At 36.7% G+C, this 11,795-nt stretch overlaps 1 protein-coding gene across 1 annotated transcript in view; it reads right to left on the bottom strand.

Annotated features, from left to right (window-relative positions):
• Positions 1 to 3,582: 3,582 nt before the first annotated feature.
• ppm1bb (protein phosphatase, Mg2+/Mn2+ dependent, 1Bb) overlaps positions 3,583 to 11,795 on the bottom strand; it is a 40,461-nt gene continuing 32,248 nt past the window's right edge. The window contains exon 6 of the mRNA XM_073828154.1: positions 3,583 to 5,753. Within this exon, the coding sequence (XP_073684255.1) occupies positions 5,724 to 5,753 (30 nt within the window). The 3' untranslated portion in view covers positions 3,583 to 5,723. The remainder of the gene's footprint in view (positions 5,754 to 11,795) is intronic.

The raw sequence follows: 11,795 nt of genomic DNA, 5'->3' as shown, positions 1-11,795 counted from the left end.
ACGTTTGAACCTTCTGTAATAGTTGCATATGAGTCCCTCAGTTGTCCTCAGTGTGAAAAGATGGATCTCAAAATCATAGTCATTGTTGGAAAGGGTTCAAATACACAAAAATGCTGAAAAACCACAGAATTTGTGGGACCTGCAGGATTTCAACACAGTGTTAAGAATCAAGTGTATGTAAACTTTTGAACGGGGTCATTTTTATAAATTCAACTATTATTTCTCTTGTGGACTATATGTAAACGTCTTTTATGTGAAATATCTTATTCAAGTCAGTGATAAATAAAAAGTAACATGCATTTTGTATGATCCCTCTTATTTTGCAAAAATAATTAACATTTTGGAGATTCTGCGAACATACAAAATACCTTTTTTTAACTTGCAGAGGCAAAAACATTAAGGTGCACAAATGACAACATTTTCCTTCTGATGTGAACTATCCCTTTAAATCTATGTCTCCGGTACTTCCTGTTTTGCTCCACACCAGGCATTTTACAATTGTTATTTTTACATACAGCTCAATCAACAGGTGTTTCTACTAAACTAGCATCCCCAAAACCCTTCTCAGACCATTTAACCACCTTCCTTAAACTCCCAATCCACAAACCTGAGAGGCTGTGCACAATCCAGTCAAGTTCCCCACTGCTTCATCCTGATGAGTGTGGATTACCTTAATCCACACGTTTGGCATCCTGATCCAAGAAAACAATACTGTGTAACCGTGCAGGGACACTTTTTTAGATGGGGGTGGGTCAACTCTGGATCATTAAGGGGATTTAGACTTTGCAGTGGGAGACATTGTAATGAGGTACAGATGTAAAAAAAAAAAAAAAAAAAAAAAAAAAATAGCCAGTTCAGGATGTCACTGCTGTTGATTAGCAGAAAGGGTGAGAGGTGATGACCCCTCGACACTCTGCAGTCAGGTGAGCGTGTGCAGTCAGCCGTGGTGTAATGCACACTGTTCCTCATCTTTTCTCACTGCATTCACACAGACAACTAGAGTAAAGTGACATACATCCTCTCAATGAAACAGGATCTTTTCCGTTTCAAAAAGACAACGGTTTTTCTCCAAGAGGAAATACACTGCTGCCTCTAAAGCTAAACCACAGTTTCTTGTTCTATAATAAAATCAACAAATGTTAACAACTTTGGGGAAAGGAAAGACTGAAGACTGAAAAAACTCACCGCATGCTTTCTTATTCAGCATTCACATCTACTCTAATGAAAGTTTGACTCATTGAACTCAGTTATCACGCCCTCTTGTGTCAATCCACTGACATAACCGTTCACACCTCTAAAAGGGTATAGAACATCTTAGTTGTTGTTCAATCCACCTTATTTTTAACCTGTTTGCCCTAGTCTTAGCAGCTTCCAGTTGTTTTGCAGCTTGATACTGCAAAAAGGTATTTGTTATATCATTTCAAACACAGTGGTTTGTACCACAAAGAGTTTTTAGAGGGAACCTTTAAAGGTCAAGGGTTGGGTTCCAGGAATAAAAAATGCCACTCATATTCCCCATTTGGGAACTGATTTATATTTATTAACTTAAAAACCTTTGAAGACAGTCCTACTGTGAGCAATGAGGTTAATCGATGGTATCTGCTTTTATTGAAGCCACCAGCCTGCATTATTTTAACATTATTAGATGGCTGTTCAAACTGCTTAAATGTGTGTGTGCGTATGTAGTTAAGGTCAAAAGTTTACATACACCTTGCAGAATCTGCAAAATGTTAATTATTTTATCAAAATGAACACAGTTGTGTTTCTTAGTGACAGTTGTTCGAGTCCTGTGTTTGTTCTGAACTGCCAGCTGTTCTTCAGAAAAATCCTTCAGGTCCCATAAATTCTTTGGGTTTTTAGCATTGTTGTGTATTCAAACCCTTTCCAACAGTGACTGTATTATACTAAGGGACAATTATATGCAGCTATTACAAAACGTTAAAACACTCACTGATGCACCAGAAGGAAACACAACGAATTAAACTTGAAATTTGAAGATCAGGGTAAATGCAACTTATTTTGTCTTCTGGAAAACATGTAGGCATCGTCTAAGTATCTTTAGAAAAGCAGAACTAAATGAAAAAATATGATATTTAGGCAAAATAAGAAAGTACACATCTTCATTCTGTTCAAAAGTTTTCACCCCCAGCTCTTAATGCATGGTTTTTCCTTCTGAAGCATCAGTGTTTGAACCTTCTGTACTAGTTGATTATGAGTCCCTCCGTGTAAAAAGACGGAACTCAAAATCATACAGTCATTGTTGGAAAGTCATTGTGGATCATTCAGGTAAGAACAGTATTAAGAATCAAGCATATGTAAAATTTTGAACGCGGTCATTTTTAAAAATTAAACTATTACTTTTTCTTGTGGACTACATGTATTTTATGTGAAATGTCCTATTCAGGCCAGTACTAAATAAAAAAATAACATGCATTTTGTACACTCCCTCTAATTTTGGTAAAATAATTAACATTTTGCAGATGCACCTATTTGTAATAAACTTAAGCTGTATGGTTTCCATTTACTACAATCAATATCTTTCATTAAATCAAAAGTTTCATATGTTTCAATCCTTTTGATTGTCATTTGCAATGTTCCATGGGAATTTAGCTCTTTTCACCATTAAAGGAATAGTTCACCCAAAAATTTAAATTCTGTCATTAACTACGCACTCTCGTGTCGTTTCAAACCCGTAAGACTTTCGTTTATCTTCGGGAAAACAAATTAAGATATTTTTGATGAAATCAGAGCTTTTCGACCCTGCATTAACAGCAGCAACTGTACTACCACATTCAAGGTCCGGAGAAGTAGTAAAGCCATTGATAAAATAGTTCACGTGATGTCAGTGGTTCAACCGTAACGTCACGAAGCTATGAGAATACTTTGTGCGCAAAGAAAAAAAAAAATAGCGACTTTATTCAACAATTTCATCTCTTCTGTGTCAGTCCGAACATCAGAACAGCAGCACCACACGCATATGTTATGGTACTCTCATGAACAAGACAAAATTGTTGAAAAAAGTTATTTTTCCTTTCTTTGCTTATTTTTGTATTTTCGTAGTGCCATAACACTACGATTAAACCACTGATGTCACATGGACTATTTTAACAATGTCCTTACTACCTTTCATTGGAACCTTTATGTTCCAAAGATGATGATCTTATGGGTTTGAAACAACATGAGGATGACAAATTAATGGCAGAATTTTCATTTTTGGGTGAATCTCTTTAAGCACAGACTTGCACCTGAAAAACAAAAATAGTACTTATTTTAGTATATTTTAAGCACTTTCTTGCTTAAAAATCAACATTTGTAATGTTGTATAAAACATCCCTACGGGGAGAAAAAAAAAAGAATGGGAAAAAAAATTACTACTGGAAGTGGACGGTTTCACCGTTGTTCTCTACAGAGTCAGACACAAATAAATCAGAAGTCTCACACTTCCACAGAAAATAGCTTTAACACATATGGAGTCCTCCTGAATGGAGATGATGAATAATTTCACCTACTCAGATGTGAATCCTTCATTCCCCTCCTGGAACATTGTGAGATAACATTTTAAAACACAAGCAAGTCATCGTGTTAACATCAAACTTTAGCAATCCTTTATTGAGGAGAACAGATCATATTCACTGTTTGCTACTGAAACATCACAACATCATACTGGGGACGTTCATTACATAGGCTCGTCGGGTGGTTAGAGAGAATCAGAGAGAAATAGAGGAAGGACGTGAGAGTAAGAGAATTCGATCACACTCTCCAAAAACACACGGGACAGTAGTTTCCCCCTCTGGCGAAACCCTCTCTTCTTAAGCCAACAGGCTTGGAATAAATAAAATACTTTGTCTCAATTATTCTATGCATCAATAATTGTCGATATACACAACGCAAATGAATGTCCTTGAGCACTCACCGCACAAAATATATCTCTTCACCATCTCGACTGGAAACGGACTCAATCTACTCATCTTAAAATGAAGCTTTCCAGCATATGGCTACAAGTTATGTGTACCAGAAGAGGGGAAAACTGCAAAAATATATATACATACATAAACAATCATCATCTCATAAAATTCAATTAAACACTCATTTTAAAGCTACACACCAGAGCAGGTGAAGTCGATGAATAAACGAAAAAGGGAGGAAGAAAAGAAGGCCTCCAGAGCATGTCTGTGTCCGATCATCACACAGCGCAGAAAAAAAAAAAACAGAAAAAAAACCTCACATGTGAAGTAAAATGGAGTAAGAATGTGAATGTATATGATGAGGCTAATCAAATAAATGCACATATGAAAGTGTTACGCATGAGCATGTACAAATGGGTGCGTGAAGGTATACGTATTTGTGTATCAGTGTGAATAAGGGGTACATTCATTCATAGCCGACTGTCCTGTAAGTACACCCTTACAGCATGGTTCACCTTTTACAGGCACGGTTCAAAAACAATCCTACATTAAGGATTACAAAAAAATAAAAAAATAAATCAGAACCACTCATAATGAATATTCAAGTACCTATCAGCCAGTCTGAGGAGAGAGCGTCCCCTCCCACTCTTTCACTCCGCTGTTAAAGGAGAAAAAATATATATAGCTATATACACATACATATTTCTGCAGTTTCACTTTAGAAATACTCTACCTTCTCATAGTTTCTCTTTCATATAGTTTTTTTTAGTTTTTATGTTTTTCGTAATCAAATGTGAGTGCAATCAAACAATACCAATTACGCCATATAATCTGTAGTAATAAAAAAAAACTTAAAAATGCTCAGTCAAAATAATAGAGGGGGAAACTATTTGAAATTTGACCATTTTGTTAGAGAAAACCACAAACCAGAAGGCAAGCTGATGGGAGAAACTCAGTGGGGAGAGCAGGGGACAAAGAGTGCTGTGAAAACAAGGAAACGGAGGAGTTCAGTTTTTTACGTACTGTCTTTGAGGCGACTTTAAGGAAGTCACCGTGACAAGCTCCTCCATTTTCAAATTCAGAGCGGGTTTGCCATATAATCTCCTGCCGTCAAGATTGAGTCCCAAGAGCGTCCTTATATATATTTTTTTGTTTTTTAATTTATGTTTAACAGCAAGCACCAAAATGAATGACACTAGAAGAAAGTTGCCTCTGCCCCAAAAGAGAAAAAGAAAAATCCACAACAGATACATTACATTTCTGTGGCTGCTGTCCAGCTGGTGGGATAGAGCCTGTAAGAGTCGCAGGGTTAAAGTAGAGGGCGGCAGAAACGGTGAACGAGAACTGAGATCATGCCTCCAAAAAGCTGCACATGCGTGGTGTGAAGGGGTTCAAAGAGAGCCGCGGCTGAACGAGGGTCCCGGTCCCTCTTAGAGCTCGCTGGCCCTGCCCTCCTCCAGCTGAGTTCAGAGTTCACGCCTCCAAATTAGCATCCAGCAACTTCTGCTCGAGCAGTCGCGTCACTGCTCGTAATTGACACAGATTTCAGGAGGGAAGGGGGTGGGTGAGGGGGGAAGTAAAAATGAATCTCTCTACCATACAATGCAGTTCTAAAAAAAAATAATCATAATAAAGAAACATAACATTTCTGTAGTTTTCTCATCTTTTAAAAAACAAGCGTATGTATTTCCCAGACTCGTTGTTTAACATTTCCTATGACGCTCTCCGAATTGAAACCAAAAAAAGTGTGAGCAAGGGTTTTCTTGTGTGAATTGAGGACATTCTCGTGTGGATTCAGAAGCCGTTGGCTGCTCGGGGCTACCAGGGGTCGTCCAGGTCACCTCCGCTCTGTGACAGGGAGAAAACAAGAAAGGAAAAGAAATGAGCAAACAGAGAAAAATTAAAAAGAGGGTAAAACACTCGCTAGCGAGAACTGGGGATGGAAAAGAAACACAAGACAAGAAAAGGAGAGAAAGGATGATTTCCTCATTTTTGAATTCTAGAACAGAAAATGAAGCACGGACTGGGTTTGACATAGTTCTGATAGGGAAAAAAAATTAAGTTTGGGGTCAGTAAGATTATTTTTATATTTATTAATTTTTTTTGGTCCACCAAAGCTTTTTTCCCCTCCAAAGGCTTGCGCCTTTGGACACCAAACTTCCATTGATGTTTTGACTTAGAAGAGGTCTTAGTATTCAAGTTTCATAACTTAAAATGCCCTCATCATCAATAAAAAAAAAAGCATTTATGTTATAAACTTTTAAAAATGGCTCTTTTGGATCCGAGGTACGCGGTGAAATCACCTAGGTGCAGACGTTTGCATAAACACTGCCTCCAGAGCAAGGCATTGACAAATAGTCATCTTCTCACTAAAGGCTCCATTCACTGGCGTTCAATTACTGACAATTCTTTACGCTGAATGAGAGTGTCGCGACGCATCAAAAGCAAATAGAAATTAAAATCACTGCCGCTATCTTGTCCACACTGGATACAGTATACAGCTGCGCGTTTACTTTCTGAGACAGTCCACACACTCTAAAAAAATCCTAGGTTATTATTTTTTTTTTTTTTAACCCAAATGCTGGGTTGAGCCTTTTGGGTTATTTTTTTTAGTGTTTGAGTAGTTTTTGTGTTACCCAGCTCCTGGGTCAAATGCAACAACCCAATGTTTGGGTAGTTTTTGTATTACTCAGATCCTGGGTCAGACATACCCAGCGGTTGAGTTATTGCAGAGATTTTGCGTCGAGAGAGCAGTTCTAAGTGCCATCGAATTGATGCATTTCTTCGGTAAAAGCAGGTTTGTGTACATTTTATTTTATATATAAAATAATTACCGTGCAGTTTTTTAGAGTACAAGCTTGAGTCTGTTGTCAAATGGAGTGAAAGAATGTTTGCTTTGACATGTTTGGTTTAAAAAGCTTGTTCGTGTCTTTGTATAGATATTAGAGGGGTCCCAGCGTAATGGCATCCCAGATCGTGTCTGAGGATCGTTCAGAGGATTTTGTTTTGTAAACGAGGCACAGTGTCATGGAGAGTACAGAAAAAAACATTTGTTTGAAGATGAAGCAGTACTAGTTTCTGAATGTAGCTGCATCACAAATGGTAAGTAAATTATTTCATAATGCTTTGTCTTGATATCGCAGTTTTATTTTGATCATGTTGTCAAAATACTTGCGAGGGGGGGGGGGGTTCGATACCGTTTCCTATGCAATTATGTCAGCCAATCATAACAGTGGCCGATTACTGATAATATTTATTTCTGCCGATTTAAATAAGATAGGACAGTTACTTGACAGGAAGCGAGGTGAGAGAGAGCAGGGGAGGGGATCGGGAAAGGTCCGTGAGGCAGGAATTAGGACACCTGGAGCGCAACAGCGCTATGTTGGTGCACTGCCCATCAGGCAATTGCTTTTTATGCAACACCATAATTACATAATTTACTGCACATTTTGTGGCAGTTTCAAAGTGAAATGTCCAGAGAGTGGCGCTAAAACATATTCAATATGTGACCCTGGCACGTTTTTATTATGTTGGTACAAGCACGTATTGCTGAGTTTTTATTACGCTGCTAGAGGTACATATTGCAGCTGTTTAAAATTTAAATATCCAGGAAGTGTCAAGAAGGTTAATGCTCAATTGCGTTGGAAATATCCCCTACCTTAACCCTAACCGAGTGTTAACAAATGCAAAAGTGATATGAAAACACATTTGTTGATGCAGTTGTGCAATTTTAACTTCCTTATGCAGATTTGAGCGGTTTTGTCGAAACGTAGTTTCAATGGGTTCGTACCGGAGATCTTCATCTCTCAAGTGTAAAGCCTCATCACATGAGCTACCAAGCAAACCTATTGAATTTGAAAACTTATGCATATAAAGCTGTATGTGAGACGACATACTCAAAAGTATCCGTTTTCAAATCACGCAGGATGTTAAAATTGTTTGAAAGGCATAACATAATATTCTGTAAGTAATTGTGTGAAAATTAGGCTTTAATAACCAAAACTCTGTGTGTAAATCATATTTGTGTAAAAACTGCCTCTAGGTGTTCATTTCAACTGGAAACTGCAGTGATGTGCGCATATAGATACATTTTTTTCCGTTTTGCAGAAATGTATATAGAGGCACAAATTTCTAGGAGCATTACAACGTTTTTTTGCCATTGAGAGTTGAAAAATGCTCAACTTTGGGTAAAATTATACTTTTTAGTCAGCCATCCAATTACAGTGAAGTAGGGGCAGAACACATTCTACACCAACCAACTGCCACATCCTGCATCTACAATGCAGCTACAACAGCAACAGATGACAAGCACAATAACAGAACAAAATCATTTACAACAAGAGGCAGAGCAAGTACTTTGCGTCAACATTTTTATATTCATAAATAAACTACCTGCAAAAACAGATACTAGTACCACTTTTTGCTGATATTCCATGTCTTACCAGCCAAGTGGCTGAACTGAAAAAGAAAAGAAAAACACTGCTCCTTATACTATGTTTACACTAGTGCGTTTTCATTTTAAAAGTCATAACCTTAGCTACAGTTACACCGGTTGTTTATACTACTCTGGAGAGTTTCAAAAATGCTACAGATTCCGTTTTTTTTTTGAAAACTCTTGGGTTGCATTTTAGTGTAAACGGAACAAAATTTTGAAAACTTATGGCATGGATGCCCACATTTGATCTGCGTATCCTTGACAACCATGTAAACAATAACATTATGAATGGTCATGAGTTTTCGGTTGTGTAGTGTGGATGAAGATAGCATCTGAAACGCAACAAAACAAAAACATACTAGTGTAAACAGGGCTTCAGCAATGTTCACAGCTAGGAGTTTTTAGCTGGCTAAAAACACTTTGGTGGACACGCAGCCTTATTCAACAAGGATGCAATATTTCACAATATTACAGTATTTTTGATTAAATAAATGCAGTCTTAGTGAGCACAAGAGACCTTTCATGTTTTTCAAAAACATCAAATACAGACCCCAAACTTTTAAACAGTAGTGTATAGGGCTGGGTAAAAAATATCGATTCTCCGATTTTATTCGATCTTCAGTTTAACGCAACGATATCGATTCGGGAAATCCCCGAATCGATTCTTAATGCACGTGCTTCACGTAAGAGGATATGAATATTCCCCTCTCGTCCTGAAGGTGTCACTAGTGTTCCTGCTGAGAGAGGTTTCTCAACTGCTGGTGATCTAATCACAGCGCAAAGGAGCTGCCAGATCAGATCAGAACATGTTGATCAGCTGCTTTTTTTGCTGAAAAATCTGGTGATCAAAAATGATTAGGCTGTAGTTAAGAACTGTTAGTTTTATGGACAGTTAGAATGTTTTGTATATGCAGACAAGGGCTTTATGATGGGCCTGTTTTGAATTTAGAAAAATGTTTTATTTCTTAAACATGTTTGAAGTTCTTAATAGATTTCACTGTTGCACATTTAGTCTTTTTATTTTTTTACAGTAATTAGCATTTTGCAGTTTGTTTACATGGTGTACAATGGATGCACATATTTATGACTTCTTGTTACAGTGTTCATTTAAAATAAAAGTTGTTTAAAATAAACAACTGTGTGCACCCTATTATTAATGTAGATGTGTATTTCAGTAATAAACTTAAGTAGGGGAGTTTCAGTTACCAGCATTTATATCAAAATATGGATCCCATGTCTGCAAAACTAACATTTTAAATGAAATATTGATAGCTAATCGATATCGAATCGAATCGAAATCGAATCGAATCGAAACCATAAAAATAAGAATCGAATCGAATTGCCAAATTGGTCACAATACCCAGCCCTAGTAGTGTAGGTGCCTCTGAACCTACAGGTGACGCCAAAGTAGACAGTGGGCCAAAACGACCCAATAAAATTAAAACAGCAAAAACCAAACTGGGAGCATTTACATTAATTGTTATTAAAAAAAATAAATAAATAAAATAAATAAATAAATGGGTGAGAAAGACCTGTAAAGCCTGGCCAACATTCTTATTGATTTAAATTGCATTCCCAATCTAAAACCTGCTGTTAAATGATTAGGGCACATTTGAAGCTCACTTACCTCAAGCCTCAAACTTCCACTAACAAGCTTATGAGTGAGAACATAAGCCATATCTGATTATGAAAGGTAGTTATGAGTGAACAAGTTCTTGCAAGAGCTATAAAAAGCACTCATGAGACTATGAGTATTCTGTGTGGCGTGTCATCTCATATTAATAATGAATGGGAGAAAAGACAAATATCAATAGTTGAATTTGATTTATTTTGAACTTCAGCGTGAAACAAAATTAATACAAACCTTTGCCCAGGAAAAAAAAAAAAAAAAAAAAAAATTGGAAATAAGTCTGCAAATACTGCTCTATGGACAATTAAGCTTTCTGATTGTGCTGAGCCTGTATATTAGTAACATTAGTTTAATATAACAATGGCAGCATTATGCATGCACTTACGCTAACTGTTAAGAGGATTATACAGTTTGTGTTACGCATTAACTTCCAAATCAACAAAGTAATCAGCTTCAAATGGCTTGATAAATCCGCCAAAGAAAACACAAAACAAAAGCAGTTTGGAACATCAGATATTTTCGATATAACAGAACCCAAAAGGACAGAATTGAGCTTGCTTTCCAGAAACTCGGGTCATAGGAATGAGATAAGAAGCCCTGTGCAAATACTGCAGTGTATAAACATTCAAGAATGATCATGTAGCAGCGTTGCCTAATGTGTAGATTGCATCAAGTTTTTCTAAAGGTAAAGCAGTCTGTATTGTCTCCTTCAATGAATGACTTTTACATTTGCAAGTCATTGACTGATTGGATCAGCACAACAGGCGACAAGAGAATTTTGCAAGAACAAATGATTGTGTAAGCGTCTGTAATCTCATACGGTCCATACTTATAAAGCCAGTGCATTTCCATTTTGTGCTTCTTCCTCAAGGACACACCTGGATAGTAGTTAACTGTGACACAGGACAATCATATTCGAGAGGTCAGCTCATATTATAAACCAATATGAAAGAGATATGGAGAGAGAGGAAGATACACACACAGCATTGAGTTCCCTTTTAAATGGTGAAAGAATTGCTTTTGATCAGTTAATCATCTCACATTTCAAACATTTGATTCACACACACACACACACAAGCACACTACATAAAGAGCATGATAGAAGCTGTACCTGATGTTTACTACAGTACGTTAATATCCTATAACTATGATCAGCCACGAGACAACCCAGGATACGGAGTACACATGCATCGCATGGCACGAGAGCAAACAGTTGTGTGTATTCTTGGCACGGCCCAGATTGTCCACTTAGACCATTGCTATTTTAAACGTTTAACCACTTACATGGGTAAACTCTTTGGGTGTGAAATGGTGATGATCAAATCATTTGGGGGTGTGTGATAGTATTTAAATCTTCCTAAAGGGACAGTTCACCAAAAATGAATTATTTACTCACCTTCATGTCATTCCAAACATGTATGACTTACTTATGCACAACACAAAAAAAGATATTTTGAACAATGTTTTTTATCTATAGCAACTAAAGTCTTTGATTGTACAAAATAAAGCTAAAGCGAACTAAACAAAACCCCCCAAAAAAAAACAAAAGAAAAAAAGATAAGCAAAAGACAAAAGAAAATAAAAAACAAGACAAAAACTCAAAACAAAAGAATAAAAAAACTAAACAAACCCTAAAAAAAAAAATTATCTATGCAACTAAAGTTGATTTTACAAAATAAAGCTAAAACAAAACCTAAAATACAAAAGAACATATAAAAATAAGAAACAAGACAACAAAAAAAGAAAAGAAAAAAAGAGAAGTGTTTTTCATCTTTGCAACTAAACAAAACCTAAAAGAACTAAAGAAAGAAAAGATAAAACGAAA

This window comes from Garra rufa, chromosome 22 (assembly GCF_049309525.1).
Source record: "Garra rufa chromosome 22, GarRuf1.0, whole genome shotgun sequence".
NCBI classification, from domain to species: domain Eukaryota; kingdom Metazoa; phylum Chordata; class Actinopteri; order Cypriniformes; family Cyprinidae; genus Garra; species Garra rufa.
This window is presented reverse-complemented; position numbering and strand designations above follow the sequence as displayed.